The sequence below is a fragment of the Balaenoptera musculus genome, chromosome 7 (assembly GCF_009873245.2).
Source record: "Balaenoptera musculus isolate JJ_BM4_2016_0621 chromosome 7, mBalMus1.pri.v3, whole genome shotgun sequence".
NCBI classification, from domain to species: domain Eukaryota; kingdom Metazoa; phylum Chordata; class Mammalia; order Artiodactyla; family Balaenopteridae; genus Balaenoptera; species Balaenoptera musculus.
The window spans coordinates 86,531,990-86,548,683 of NC_045791.1; the positions used below are offsets into that span (position 1 = coordinate 86,531,990).

Below are 16,694 nucleotides of genomic sequence, written 5' to 3' on the forward strand. Positions count from 1 at the left end.
AAAAGAAAGATACTAGAAATAAAACTAGGCCTTATTTGCCATTTTACTCCCAGAGTCAAAATGTTCATAAACAAATAAATTTCACACTGCTTCAATACAGATATCCCTAAAACAAAACTTTTTCATACATTACTATAATGTGAAATTATATATCCTATTAATTTTCAAAATCTATGGTAACATTCTTAAATATGAGTAATGTAAAATAATCTGTTAAATTTATAGAATTTCACTACTATGTATTTATTTTATTAAAAATTCAATTAAATAATACTTTAATAGTTTTACAAATATCATGTACTTTTCACAATATAGTTAAGATACTAAAAAAACAAAACAAAAAAAACCCCTTAGAAACCACATACCATCCTTCTTCAGGGGTAGGCTTCTCTGCTACTGAATAAGGAAGGGAATAGAGGAAAACACAGGGAAGGGGCTGTGTTTTACTTGTCAATGTCTATCCAAACCTTTACCAAACTCCTTCAGCCCCCTTTCCTACTTTTAATTTAGCTATAGTCATTTTATAAACAACTGCATCTACATCCATTTTAATCTCTTTCACTCCACTTTCAAGGAACAAGTAGATTTCTCCTGTCATAAGGTCCCTCCATAATTTTGTGGTATGTATCTCTACATTTCCCATCTCTAGCTCTTTCCCTTCTCTTTATTTTAATACAGATGCTTACATTTCTTCCATCTTAAAAACAAAAATACCTTCCTTGACTTTGTACATACATTTTATTACAGCCTTTACAGTCAGCAGCCTTGAAAATATAATCTTGACTCCTCTGTATTTCATCTCCCATTCCCTTAACCCACTCTCATCTCTCTCTCTGTCATGCCACTATACATTCTTGCTAAGGTCTCAACTTATAACTGACAAAACCAAGAGATATTTTTTAGTATCTCTCTTTGACATCGGACACAACGACCACATATCTTCAAAATTTTCTACTTTTCCTTCAGTGTTATTACTCTCTTATCTGTAATATATTCCAGTTTCTAGGTTCCTGGTTAAATATATTTGTATATTATGGTATATATTATCATAAATAGAATTTTTTACAAAAATTTTAATGAGACCTGGAGTATCCCCCAAATCTTTTGTTTCATATAACAGTTTGCTTGTTATTTGGTACCAAGACTTATTAAACTTAAAGATCAATTATACATTTAAAAAACTCTAACATTCTACATTTTCTCACCTCTCCGAGTTGATGAAAGGTAGCTGTATAACATTTTCTAGCAAATGTTAAAAAATAAATACAATCTTTCCTTCAAGGGAAATATAATATTTTGATAGCAAATGTGAAAATAAGTGCTTTTTGAAAAAAACTCATGTTATGTACAAAGGATTTGGAAAAAATGATGATTGTTGTCAAAAATAAATACATTAGTGAAATGAATAAAATTAATTAAAACACATATGTCAGCACACTTCAAAAACTGGAGGATGAATTTTTACCTGTGCTTAAATCTATCAAAAAATTTTAGTAGGTTTTGAACCAGTTATAAACTTTCAAATTAATTTGTACGAACAACTACTTAAAATCAGGAAAGATGGCAGTTACTAGCTGATTTCAACAAGAACCTTTAACTATTAGTAGAGAGGACTGAAAAAGTATCATGATTTAGTAAATACAGCCTATGGTACATTTCTTTCATTTGGTTTTTTTTTTAATTTTTAAATTTAATTTTATTTTTTTATACAAAAGGTTCGTATTAGTCATCAATTTTATACACATCAGTGTATACATGTCAATTCCAATCGCCCAATTCATCACACCACCATCCCCACCCCCTTGCGGCTTTCCCCCCTTGGTGTCCATACATTTGTTCTCTACATCTGTGTCTCAACTTCTGCCCTGCAAACCGGTTCATCTGTACCATTTTGCTAGGTTCCACATATATGTGTTAATATACGATATTTGTTTTTCTCTTTCTGACTTCACTCTGTACGACAGTCTCTAGATCCATCCACGTCTCAACAAATGACCCAATTTCATTCCTTTTTATGGCTGAGTAATATTCCATTGTATATATGGACCACAACTTCTTTATCCGTTCGTCGGTCGATGGGCATTTAGGTTGCTTCCATGACCTGGCTATTGTAAATAGTGCTGCAATGAACATTGGGATGCATGTGTCTTTTTGAATTATGGTTTTCTCTGGGTATATGCCCAGTAGTCGGATTGCTGGATCATATGGTAATTCTATTTTTGGTTTTTTAAGGAACCTCCATACTGTTCTCCATAGTGGCTGTATCAATTTACATTCCCACCAACAGTGCAAGAGGGCTCCCTTTTATCCACACCCTCTCCAGCATTTGCTGTTTGTAGACTTCCTGATGATGCCCATTCTAACTGGTGTGAGGTGATACCTCATTGAAGTTTTGATTTGCATTGCTCTAATAATTAGTGATGTTGAGCAGCTTTTCATGTGCCTCTTGGCCTTCTGTATGTCTTCTTTGGAGAAATGTCTATTTAGGTCTTCTGCCCACTTTTGGATTGGGTTGTTTGTTTTTTTAATATTGAGCTGCATGAGCTGTTTATATATTTTGGAGATTAATCCTTTGTCTGTTGATATATTTGCAAATATTTTCTCCCATTCTGAGGGTTGTCTTTTTGTCTTGTTTATGGTTTCCTTTGCTGTGCAAAAGCTTTGAAGTTTCATTAGGTCCCATTCGTTTATTTTTGTTTTTATTTCCATTACTCTAGGAGGTGGATCAAAAAAGATCTTGCTGTGATTTATGTCAAAGAGCGTTCTTCCTATGTTTTCCTCTAAGAGTTTTATAGTGTTCAGTCTTACATTTAGGTCTCAAATCCATTTTGAGTTTATTTTTGTGTATGGTTTTAGGGAGTGTTCTAATTTCATTCTGTTACATGTAGCTGTCCAGTTTTCCCAGCACCACTTATTGAAGAGACTGTCCTTTCCCCATTGTATATCCTTGGCTCCTTTGTCACAGATTAGTTGACCATAGGTGTGTGGGTTTATCTCTAGGCTTTCTATCTTGTTCCATTGACCTATGTGTCTGTTTTTGTGCTAGTACCATAATGTCTTGATTACTGTAGCTTTGTAGTATAGTCTGAAGTCAGGGAGTCGGATTCCTCCAGCTCCATTTTTTTCCCTCAAGACTGCTTTGGCTATTCGGGGTCTTTCATGTCTCCATACAAATTTTTAGATTTTTTGTTCTAGTTCCGTAAAAAATGCCATTGGTAATTTGATAGGGATTGCATTGAATCTGTAGATTGCGTTGGGTAGTATAGTCATTTTCACAGTACTGATTCTTCCAATCCAAGAACATGGTATATCTCTCCATCTGTTGGTATCATCTTTAATTTCTTTCATCAGTGTCTTATAGTTTTCTGCATACAGGTCTTTTGTCTACCTAGTTAGGTTTATTCCTAGGCATTTTATTCTTCTTGTTGCAATGGTATATGGGAGTGTTTCCTTAATTTATCTTTAAGACTTTTCATCATTAGTGTATAGGAATGCAAGAGAGTTCTGTGCATTAATTTTGTATCCTGCTACTTTACCAAATTCATTGATTAGCTCTAGTAGTTTTCTGGTGGCATTTTTAGGATTCTCTATGCATAGTATCATGTCATCTGCAAACAGTGACGGTTTTACTTCTTCTTTTCCAATTTATATTCCTTTTATTTCTTTTTCTTCTCTGATTGTCGTGGCTAGGACTTCCAAAACTATGTTCAGTAATAGTGGTGAGAGTGGACATCCTTGTCTTGTTCCTGATCTTAGAGGAAATGCTTTCAGTTTTTCACCATTGAGAATGATGTTTGCTGTGGGTTTGCCATATATGGCCTTTATTATGTTGAGGTAGGTTCCCTCTATGCCCACTTTCTGGAGAGTTTTTATCATAAATGGGTGTTGAATTTTGTTAAAAGCTTTTTCTGCATCTATTGAGATGATCACATGGTTTTTATTCTTCAATTTGTTAATATGGTGTATCACATTGATTGATTTGCATATATTGAAGAATCTTTGCATCCCTGGAATAAATCCCACTTGATCATGGTGTATGATCCTTTTAATGTGTTGTTGGATTCTGTTAGCTAGTATTTTGTTGAGGATTTTTGCATCTATGTCCATCAATGATATTGGCCTCTAGTTTTCTTTTTTTGTGACATCTTTGTCTGGTTTTGGTATCAGGGTGATGGTGGCCTCATAGAATGAGTTTGGGAGTGTCCCTTCCTCTGCAATTTTTTGGAAGAGTTTGAGAAGGATGGGTGTTAGCTCTTCTCTAAATGTTTGATAGAATTCACCTGTGAAGCCATCTGGTCCTGGACTTTTGTTTGTTGGAAGATTTTTAATCACAGTTTCAATTTCATTACTTGTGATTGGTCTGTTCATATTTTCTATTTCTTCCTGGTTCAGTCTTGGAAGGTTATACCTTTCTAAGAATTTGTCCATTTCTTCCAGGTTGTCCATTTTATTGGCATAGAGTTGCTTGTAGTAGTCTCTTAGGATGCTTTGTATTTCTGTGGTGTCCATTGTAACTTCTCCTTTTTCATTTCTAATTTTATTGATTTGAGTCCTCTCCCTCTTTTTCTTGATGAGTCTGCCTAATGGTTTATCAATTTTGTTTATCTTCTCAAAGAACCAGCTTTTAGTTTTATTGATCTTTGCTATTGTTTTCTTTGTTTCTATTTCATTTATTTCTGCTCTGATCTTTATGATTTATTTCCTTCTGCTAAATTTGGGTTTTGTTTGTTCTTCTTTCTCTAGTACCTTTAGGTGTAAGGTTAGATTGTTTATTTGAGATTTTTCTTGTTTCTTGAGGTAGGCTTGTATAGCTACAAACATCCCTCTTAGAACTGCTTTTGCTGCATCCCATAGGTTTTGGATCGTCGTGTTTTCATTGTCATTTGTCTCTAGGTATTTTTTGATTTCCTCTTTGATTTCTTCAGTGATCTCTTGGTTATTTAGTAATGTATTGTTTAGCCTCCATGTGTTTGTGTTTTTTACGTTTTTTTCCCTGTAATTGATTTCTAATCTCATAGCATTTTGGTCAGAAAAGATGCTTGATATGATTTCAATTTTCTTAAATTTACTGAGGCTTGATTTGTGACCCAAGATGTGATCTATCCTGGAGAATGTTCTGTGCACACTTGAGAAGAAAGTGTAATCCTCCTGTTTTTGGATGGAATGTCCTAAAAATATCAATTAAATCTATCTGGCCTATTGTGTCATTTATAGCTTCTGTTTCCTTATTTATTTTCATTTTGGATGATCTGTCCATTGGTGTAAGTGAGGTGTTAGAGTCCCCCACTATTATTGTGTTACTGTCGATTTCCTCTTTTAGAGCTGTTAGTAGTTGCCTTATTTATCGAGGTGCTCCTATGTTGGGTGCATATATATTTATAATTGTTATATCTTCTTCTTGGATTGATCCCTTGATCATTATGTAGTGTCCTTCCTTGTCTCTTGTAACATTCTTTATTTTAAAGTCTATTTTATCTGATATGAGTATAGCTACTCCAGCTTTGTTTTCATTTCCATTTGCATGGAATATCTTTTTCCATCCCCTCACTTTCAGTCTGTATGTGTCCCTAGGTCTGAAGTGGGTATCCTGTAGACAGCGTGTATATGGGTCTTGTTTTTGTATCTGTTCAGCAAGCCTGTGTCTTTTGGTTGGAGCATTTAATCCATTCACGTTTAAGGTAATTATCAATATGTATGTTCCTATGACCATTTTCTTAATTGTTTTGGGTTTGTCTTTGTAGTTCTTTTTCTTCTCTTGTGTTTCCCGCTTAGAGAAGTTCCTTTAGCATTTGTTGTAGAGATGGTTTGGTGGTGCTGAATTCTCTTAGCTTTTGCTTGTCTGTAAAGCTTTTGATTTCTCCATCAAATCTGAATGAGATCCTTGCCAGGTAGAGTAATCTTGGTTGTAGCTTCTTCCCTTTCATCACTTCAAGTATATCATGCCACTCCCTTCTGGCTTGTAGAGTTTCTGCTGAGAAATCAGCTGTTAACCTTATGGGAGTTCCCTTGTATGTTATTTGTCGTTTTTCCCTTGCTGCTTTCAATAATTTTTCTTTGTCTTTAATTTTTCCAATTTGATTACTATGTGTCTCGGCATGTTTCTCCTTGGGTTTATCCTGTATGGGATTCACTGTGCTTCCTGGACTTGGGTGGGTATTTCCTTTCCCATGTTAGGGAAGTTTTCAACTCTAATCTCTTCAAATATTTTCTTGCATCCTTTCTCTCTCTCTTCTCCTTCTGGGACCCCTATAATGTGAATGTTGTTGCGTCTAATGTTGTCCCAGAGGTCTCTTAGGCTGTCTTCATTTCTTTTCATTCTTTTTTCTTTATTCTGTTCCGCAGCAGTGAATTCCACCATTCTGTCTTCCAGGTCACTTATCCGTTCTTCTTCCTCAGTTATTGTGCTATTGATTCCTTCTAGTGTAGTTTTCATTTCAGTTATTGTATTGTTCATCTCTGTTTGTTTGTTCTTAATTCTTCTAGGTCTTTGTTAAACATTTCTTTCATCTTCTCCACCTTTGCCTCCATTCTTTTTCTGAGGTCCTGAATCATCTTCACTATCATTATTCTGAATTCTTTTTCTGGAAGGTTGCCTATCTCCACTTCATTTATTTGTTTCTCTGGGGTTTTATCTTGTTCCTTCATCTGGTACATAGTCCTCTCTCTGCCTTTTCATCTTGTCTATCTTTCTGTGAATGTGATTTTTGATCCACAGGCTGCAGGACTGTAGTTCTTCTTGCTTCTGCTGTGTGCCCTCTGGTGGATGAGGCTATCTAAGAGGCTTGTGTAGGTTTCCTGATGGGAGGGACTGGTGGTGGGTAGAGCTGACTGTTGCTCTGTGGGCAGAGCTCAGTAAAACTTTAATCCGCTTGAGTGCTGATGGGTGGGGCTGGGTTCCCTCCCTGTTGGTTGTTTGGCCTGAGGCAACCCAACACTGGAGCCTACCTGGGCTCTTTGGTGGGGCTAATGACAGACTCTGGCGGGGCTCACTCCAAGGAGTACTTCCCAGAACTTCTGCTGCCAGTGTCCTTGTCCACCACAAGCCACAGCCACCCCCCGCCTGTGCAGGAGACCCTCTCAACACTAGCAGGTAGGTCTGGTTCAGTCTCCCCTGGGGTCACTGCTCCTTCCCCTGGGTCCCGATGCGCACACTACTTGGTGTGTACCCTACAAGAGTGGTGTCTCTGTTTCCCCCAGTCCTGTCAAAGTCCTTCAATCAAATCCCACTAGCCTTCAAAGCCTGATTCTCTAGGAATTCCTCCTCCCGTTGCTGGACCCCCAGGTTGGGAAGCCTGACATGGGGCTCAGAACCTTCACTCCAGTGGGTGGACTTCTGTGGTATAAGTGTTCTCCAGTCTATCAGTCACCCACCCAGCCATTCTGGGATTTGACTTTACTGTGATTGCGCCCCTCCTAACGTCTCATTGTGGCCTCTCCTTTGTCTTTGGATGTGGGGTATCTTTTTTGGTGAGTTCCAGTGTCTTCCTGTCGATGACTGTCCAGCAGCTAGTTGTGATTCTGGTGTTCTCACAAGAGGGAGTGAGAGCACGTCCTTCTACTCTGCCATCTTGGTTCCGGTCTCTTATTTGGATTTATATATCTTTATGAGGTATGTTTTTCAACTATGACAGTTATTTAAACCAAATATTCAAACAAATGCACACAATTCCATTATTAATATATGTTAGTGTAAACAATGACATGTTTCATCTACTAGACTGTAAGCTATTTAAAAGTGGAGATTTTGTCTTCATCATTGTATTCCTAGGACTTTGACTATATGGCATACAGCAAACAGGTATGCAATAAATGCTTTGTGAATGAATGACCAAAAATATAGTTAAGTACATTAAAATGAAAGTACACACACACACACACACACACACACACACACACACACGTATATGTATAATAGTGTAATGCCTAGTTAGGTAAACAAAATATTACCTAAAATTGACTTAGCCCAAAATCACAATCTGATGGTGTTTAATGGCTCAACTTGTAAATATTACTTTCTTAATGAGGAAATGTTCTCATAAATGAAGGTATCATAGTTATCCTATATAACATATGAGAATCTTTCCTTTCAAAGTGAATCATCAGTGTTATAAGGAATGAATATAAAGTTAACAAAAATAAAGCAAAACCAGTAGAATAACTGTTTCCATAATAGAACAATGTAAACATGACCCAGCACAAACAAAATTGTAAAAGTATTAAAAATTAGACTTTTGGGCTTCCCTGGTGGCACGGTGGTTGAGGGTCTGCCTGCTAGTGCAGGGGACACGGGTTCGAGCCCTGGTCTGGGAAGATCCCACATGCCGCGGAGCAACTGGGCCCGTGGGCCACAACTGCTGAGCCTGCGCGTCTGGAGCCTGTGCTCCGCAACAAGAGAGGCCACGATGGTGAGAGGCCCGTGCACCGCGATGAAGAGTGGTCCCTGCTTGCCGCAGCTGGAGGAAGCCCTCGCGCAGAGGCGAAGACCCAACACAGCCCAATAAATAAATGAATAAATAAATAATAATTTAAAAAAAAGAAAAATTACAGATAATTTTTTAAAAAAATTAGACTTTTGAAATAATAACTTAGAAATAAAAATAAAATAACAGCATTTTTATTTTAAGACTTAGTTTATATCCACTAGTCTCATTAAGAAGCTGATAGCTCCTTCGCATAATTTTCATCATGGTATGAATCTTCCTTTCATGTTTTATTTTTTAATTTAATAATAAATCATATCATTATTAATATAAGTATTTCTGATACTAAATTACACTTAGTTCTTTTATGGTACTTAAAGCAAAGAAGCCCTCACTGCAATTTTATTTGAAAAAAAAATTAGATGCGCACACAAAATAATATTCTAGTAGCTTTTTAATTCTAACTGCATCTTTAAAAGGAAAGATTCAAAGAGAAATGTAAGCAAAATAAAGAAAACAAATGCTGTTCCCAAAAGAGGATTCATAATATCTATATTTTTTGCTAACATGATATAATAAATTGCTAAGGATTATAGGAATTATTATATTAATTACATTTAGTAAAAAATTTACCTTATAAAAGCTGAGATACAGAATGACTCATTTAGGGGAACTTCCCTAGCGGTCCAGTGGGTGAGACTCCCTGCTCCCACTGTAGGGGGCGCGGGTTCGATCCCTGGTCAGGGAACCAAGATTTCACATGCCGTGCAGCGCGGCCATAATAAAAAAAAAAAAAAAAAAAACAACACCAAAATGACTCATTTACAACATGAGTAAAACTTAAGCTGAATTTTATGGATATCTACCAATCAATCTTCCATGCCCAAACTATATGTAGGGTCTTTCACTCTTAAAATGTATTGCAAGGGCAGTATGGAGCTGAAGACTATAAAATGTATAAAATGGAAGGTATATTAAATATGGAAGTACTTCTGTAGCAAATGGTATCACTGTTTTTCATTTTTAGAAACATTATAAAACTTCCTGGAAAGCTTTTTCCTTCATTCTCAGGTTCATAGTTCCCTTAGTTATGAAAGTTTGATGTTATCTAAAAATGTATCCATGATTTATTGATTGTACTCTAATAATGCTTAAGTAAGAAGAAAAAAGAAGCTATAATACTTAAAAGATCAAAACAAAATAAAAACAAAATAAGCAAAGCCAAATTTAGAAGCAAAACTATCCCATTGACACCTACCTCCTGGAAATGCCATTAGCCAGACATTTACGGCTACAGGATTTAGAGGAGAGGGGTGATGACGTTGGGGACAAGTTGAGAGGGGCAATCAAACTGCTGATGATCTCAGTCAACTGTGCACTCTGCAACAAAACAGTAAATCTTTTACTACTGCTAAGCAAGGAATATGGTTAAATCTCAGACCTTTAGTGCCTATTAAAGTTTAACTTCTCATGAAACAAGTAAATGTTTATGTTTTAGTAAATATTTTACTCTACAAAGACAATTTACACCATTACTGATTTTTCCATTATTATAAATAAATCTACATTTTAAAGTACTCCTTTTTTTCCATATGCTTTTTTGCTTCAGTTCTTTTGTCTACTCATCCTATCCTCTAAAACATTTAAGCTCAGCTGATAGAATCTACATAAATATTTTCTTTGAGGCAGCCAAATTAATAATAACAAACTCATAGCTATAATTTATTAAGTGCTCATTATGTGCCAGGCACTATACTAAGCACTAAACATAGAATATTTCTAATCTTTACAACTAACCTGCAAAGTAGATAATATTAGAACTACTGATACTACTATTATTAAAATCAATTACAGATGAGGAAGCTGAAGCAAAGACAGGTTAAGCAGCTCGATCATGGATTATAAAATTGGTAAGAAATGGAGCTAGGATTCAAACTTAGGCTTGAATCCTATATCATACTGCTTCTCAATATTTTTCCTAATTCGAATATACCAGTTTTTTCAGGTACCCCAAATTTTCATTGACCCTTATCCTAAACTTATATGTAAGATATTTGTAATATACAATAAATATTATATTATTCTCAAAACAGTCACATACAACAATTATAATAAGCATAAGCCACATCAATGGAAAACAGTACACTTCTACAAAAGAATGACAACATTTTTCATTACACATGTAATCCATCATAGTTCATTGTAGAAACAAGGGAAAGTATGAAGAGGTTTCAAAAATGAAAAGAAAATAACCTGTAATCATATTTCACAGAGAAAACCATTGCTAATATCTTGGTATATATCCATACCCCAAGAAAAAACTTTTTATTTTCAATATATGTGAGCATGAGTGTATGTACAACATGCACACATGCACACACACATCCTTTTAAGTAAATTATGCTGCATCAATTTTCTAAAATCTGGTTTTCTTACTTAATATAGTGTGACTATATTTTTAAAATATATAGACATATTTCACTGTTTTATTAACTGAAAGATATTCTATTCTAAAATAGAAGGGCATATGGAATAATTATTTTGCAACTCTTTATTTGTATGAAACAAATAACATGCTATTAGAAATGAGACTAAAGAATATGATAGAGCTAAATATAATATTTGAACTCTTCAAAAAGTCTTCCATGAAAAAGACCCTGAAATGTTTTCACCACTTATTTTCTTGAAAAATAATACATATCTTATGACTTTATTTTTTAAATTATTACACATTTTTAGATTAAAGTTAGTTTTCAAAATCACCAATACATTCTTTATCCATCTATCAAGTATTCATTAATTTGGTCATACAAAGAAATTTATAGAGTACACTCTTCTCATTGTTCCACCTCCAAAAATATCTAAAAATCTTCTTAGCCATTGGAGGTTGCTAATCAGTATGTGTGAATAACTGGTCCAGAGTGACAGCGTCACAACCAACCTCCAGCTTTACCCTAACAACCACCCCACTCCTGCCCAATAAAACCTCGTATACTTGAGTCCATATTTGGGATAGAAAATTCACGGTAAAAATGAATATAAAAGTAAAATTAGGAGAGGCATAATTTGAACTCTGAAAAAAAAATAATCAATTTTAAAAGTCAAAACACTTACTAGCTATTTATAATAAGGTTTCTAATGTAAATATACCAGTGTGAAATTTATTTTAAATTATCTGAAGTTCTAAAATAATGTCACCTTTCAATTTAGGAACAAAATATGTTATCTAATAATGGAAGTATGCATTAATACTATGAATCAATGTTATTTTTTAAAACACATATCAGTCTACAACCCAATAGTGCCTTTATATCTTAACTGCCAACTCTTTAGTTGTTTTTGGGGAACATAAATAAGTTTGGTAAGCAAAACATTCCTCTAACAGTAAATTTAATCAAGTCAAAGGATTACCTGATCTATATTCAAGTTCCACTATGGTAGGCAAACAGTTATATACCAATAGATTATATTTTAAAAAATATGTGTAATACCAGGCTTGCTACCCCTTCTTCCATTTACTCACCCCTAGACTGTCTTCTTCAATGAGTATTTGAAAACAACTTAATTTTTAATTGGCCTATAAAAACACTATTAGCATATGTTTCAAGAGCACATTACCTGTTCACAGGTAATTTATAAATGACCTCTACAAGTGATTGGTGTTGCCCCTTTCTGCATCCTTTTCCTCTCCATGTCCAGAGCCATTAGTATTCTCACAACTCCTGGTTCCTTTCCCTCCCAAAGCCTCTGACACTCCTGTCAGCAATGGGACTTAAAATGAACATGATACCCAAGGCCACCTTCATAGGTGAGCAACCTGTGCAGTAACATGGGGTTGCACTCAGAAGGATCCCATGTTTGGTTAATGCTCTGCTGTCACTGGCTTAAAACTTCAAACTGTTTTTAACAGAGGGCTGTGCTATTTTGTCCTGGGCCCAGCAAACTAGCCAGTTCTGATGTGAACTCAGGTCCAACCAAACAAACTGGTGCTACCAAGGAGAAAGAAAAAATACAAGAGGGACTTCCCTGGAGGTCCAGTGGTAAAGAATCCGCCTTACAATGCAGGGGAAGTGGGTTCGATCCCTGGTGGGAGAACTAAGATCCCACATGTTGGGGGGTAACTAAGCCCACTCGCCACAACTACTGAGCTTGCATACCTCAACGAGAGAGCCCACCTGCCCCAAACTACAGAGTCCATGCACTCGGGAGCCCACAGGCCACAACTACAGAGCCCATGCACCCTGGAACCCATGCCCTGCAACTATAGAAAAAAAAAAAAACCCGCACACCACAACTAGAGAGAAGCCCGAGCGCCGCAAGGAAGAGACCACGTGCCACATCGAAAGATCCTGCGTGCCTAAATGAAGACCCCGCGAGCCACAACTAAGACCCAACACAGCCAAAAAAATAAATAAAATACATAAATAAAATAAATAAATATTAAACAAAAAGAAAGAAAAAATACAAGAAACCTCTTTCCAAAGGATAAGTAGTGACCTACAGGTAAAAAGAGTCAAAGGTCTGACTGATCAAGTGCTCACGTTATTCTGTGTGAAATAACTAGGATCAAACTGAAAAGGTACTGATCCTAAGGGATGAGGGGAGGGAAAAAAAAAGAGGGAAGAGGAATATAACGAGTATTGATTGAAAACACCACTTATATGGTAAAGTGCATTCCAGTTTAACACCAGATAATTACAAAATAACTTTCTGAATTATAAAATATTCATAATAGTATTTTGACAATGCATTGGAAATTGGAAAATTAAGAAAAACTCTAGGCAATTGCAAACTTAACAAATATGGGGTGGGAGAAGTTACTCCACATTCTGACTTACCAGGATTAAGACAGTAGTAATCTGGTACTAAATTATTTCACAATGTATGTCAGAAAAACAACAACAACAACAGAAAAATTAAATATGGGCAGGGATGAGAATACATATTACCCACTGGAATAATGTGATCATGCAGCTGTGGTCCCAACTGAGTATATTCTGGCAGATTCAATATGGTTGCAAGTTAACAAACTCTTAGAAAGCCAGGTTTGTTTAAGAGCCACCAAAGTCTAAATTAAAATAAATGGCTTATATTTTTTCTATTTCCTTAGTTTTTCGATTAATCTGCTTACCAAATAAAATATTTTATTTATATTACATTCACTATTTTAAATGTATCTAAGTTTTTGCTCATTTAATATTTTGTAGATATTAGTATCAACATAATCAGCTTTCAAAAATGTCTTACTGCTATTTTTCATTACGTTCACATTGGGCTAATAAATTTACTGTGATTTGCAGTGATGTGTTTTCCTATTCAAGTACAAGTTATGACTCAATTATTCTTATTTTATGTAATGCAGTTGATATTTATTTTTTTATAAAATACCTTCATATTGTCTATTTCTATACATTTGATATTTTGGCTATTATATATGTAACCTCTTCTTCATTTAAATTTTATAAATAATATGAAATAAATTTTAAATATTAATCTTGCAAAAAAATGTTTTGATTTCAGAGGATAAATATAGGACAGAATAATTAAATTTCTGGAGTCATCCATAAGAGGATTTAAATACCAGGAAAAGCTTTGGAATCAAAGTAATTTATTAGCTTATTAGACTCTCTATTTCCACGATCATTTTTTAATGAAAGAATCCATATTCTAATGTTATCTTTCACTAAAACTTTCTATCAATAAATTAATCAAACACCCCATTCAGATCTATTAAGTGGTACCACTGTTCTTTCCCCATGAGAAAAGTCCAATGATGAGCTATTTTGTTAGAAAACAAGATTTTCCAACCCTAGTATAAATGAGTTATCACTCTATAGCTATGTACCAACACTTTACATATAAAATTTATTTATTTAATTTATTTTAATATTTTAAAAATTTATTTATTATTTGGTTGTGTAGGGTCTTAGCTGTGGCTGGAGGGCTCCTTAGTTGTGGCATGTGGGCTCCCCAGTTGTGGCATGCATGTGGGATCTAGTTCCCTGACCAGGGATCAAACCCAGACCCCCCACATTGGGAGCGTGGAGTCTCAACCACTGTGTCACTGGGGAAGTTCCACATATTATATTTAAATAACCTTAATTATATCAATATTATAATAGAGACTATATATACTAAATATTTTAATTGTATTTAATGTCAAATGGCCAACTTTAATAACCAATATCTTAAGCAGAGACACACGTTTATTTGAAGAGTTTATAAAATCAATTAAAAGTCATTTTGATGCCATTCACACTTTACTCTTACTTCACATTACCTGTTTTTCTATATTGCGAAGAAGTAGTGTAGGGCTACTTGGTGACATTTCAAAATCTTGCTCTGGTAAAGGATCTTGACTCTCCTGAGGAATCTGGGGATTCCCTGTAGTGTTTAATGAAGCAGCTTGGTCTGCGAATTGGATTTGCTTTTTCAAAATGTCTTTTGGAAGTCGACATTCTTCTAGGATCACTATCCCCTAGACAAATAGCAATTAAAGAGTTGCAATGAAAACAAATTGACTGCTAGATCAACTTTAAGATTACAATGCTCTCGAACCATGCTTTTTATTATTCCTTGGAAATCAGAAAATAGACATTTGGAAGTACAGTTTAACTCTGTAAAAAAGTCACTGATTTAAAACATGTGCAGCTAAAATAACGTATATTTGATGGGTTAGGCTTGTAAAATATTGTCACAAATTACATACAAGAAGTTATTTTTCTTACTGGTTTTAGTTATTAGCATTAAAAGCATGATACATTTAGAATAAAGTAAAAGGCTTATATGCAGAATATGAACATTTCTGACTAAAATTTAGAACATTTTCGGATATAACCTTCTGATATTTTGGTCACTAGCATTTCCACTTGAGTTCTGTATTTAAGCACTCCTAATTTCATAAATCAAAATACCAAATTTACAAACATCCAAACAATAATCTAACTTTATATTAACTTCTTTCAGAGCACTCTAAAGAACCCCAACCCTGTTGCTGCCAGCCAGGGTTGGCAGGACTGCACCACTGAGAAAAAGTACTCTCTAGGCCAAAGTTCTCATTGCTTACAGAGTAGACGAGTTATTAATAAAGACACAGGTTTTCAACTTTGATGGAGTATTTTCTGAAATGTAAGTAACTGGAGAAATGAATAGGGATCTAGCTGCCTCTGTACTCCCTGCCTACCATTCATACACACACATTCCTCAACTGGCTTGCTGAACTTTCCCCACATTCCCTAGCTTCTTCACTCCAACTGTCCTCACCCTTAAGTCCCTCAGAAGTAATGAAGACAGGAGAGAAAGGGCAAAAAGGATTGCACAGATATGATCTTAATGGTTTCACAGTTCTCGTCATAAAATTTCTTCCCTTCCTACCCCTTTTACTACACTTCCCCCTGCAAAGAATAATACATATTATTATTAAATATATGTGTGTGTGTGTGTGTGTGTGTGTGTGTGTATATATACACACTTTTTTTGGGGCAAAATGTCAATAAGTTCCTATAGGCTAGTTGGAAAGGTATTAAATGCCTAATGTGGCTAAAATATTATATTCTTGGAATGAAAAATAGACTAAAACATTAATATAAGCATAGAGTATTTCAAGATGGGACAAATTAAATAATTGCTGTGGGCTAGCTTATATCATGTATAAGTACTATACATAGGATGGAAACCACCTATAGATTATATGTCATATATAAGTAGTCTTAGTTTACACTGTAATTTAGAGAATATATCACTTTAGAATTAACATATTCAGATATTGTATTAAACATACATTTTATTATTTTATAGTAATATATTACAAATGATGCTTGGTAAAAGTAACATTTCCTTTTTTACCTATACTTGTAACAGTGCTACTAACTTTTACAAAGATAAAAGGACCCAACTGTTGATCCCATCTCAACGACTATTTTCATAGAATGCACAAATACGGCTGTCAAGAAATCTGAATAAATATATTTAAAAGAAGTTTCCGTTTCACTTGATATTTTAAAAATTAAATTAGACTTGACCGACAGTATCATCAATCCAAAAGCTCCTGAAAGTATCTGAAATGTCTACCCAAAATTTGTACAAGTCTCTAGTAGGTTTTTCACAAGTATCTATATACAAAAGAATATAAGTTTTCACTATATTAAATTAATTATAATTCTATTTGGTTTGATTACAGTTTATATTATGGGCCAGGCTTCTGTGAATTACCCTGATTTCATAATCCCTACTTACAGTATTGTTTCTATGCAAAAATTGATTCTGAATTTCAAA

The 16,694-nt window shown here is 34.8% G+C and overlaps 1 protein-coding gene across 6 annotated transcripts in view; it reads right to left on the minus strand.

Moving 5' to 3' along the window:
* KANSL1L (KAT8 regulatory NSL complex subunit 1 like) overlaps nucleotides 1-16,694 on the minus strand; it is a 141,913-nt gene that overhangs the window by 62,823 nt on the left and 62,396 nt on the right. For all 6 annotated transcript variants that reach the window (XM_036857275.1, XM_036857274.1, XM_036857270.1 and 3 more), the window contains exons 4-5: nucleotides 14,701-14,898; nucleotides 9,679-9,800 (exon numbers count right to left, since the gene is read on the minus strand). In XM_036857275.1, coding sequence (XP_036713170.1) covers nucleotides 9,679-9,800; nucleotides 14,701-14,898 — 320 coding nt within the window. The remainder of the gene's footprint in view (nucleotides 1-9,678; nucleotides 9,801-14,700; nucleotides 14,899-16,694) is intronic.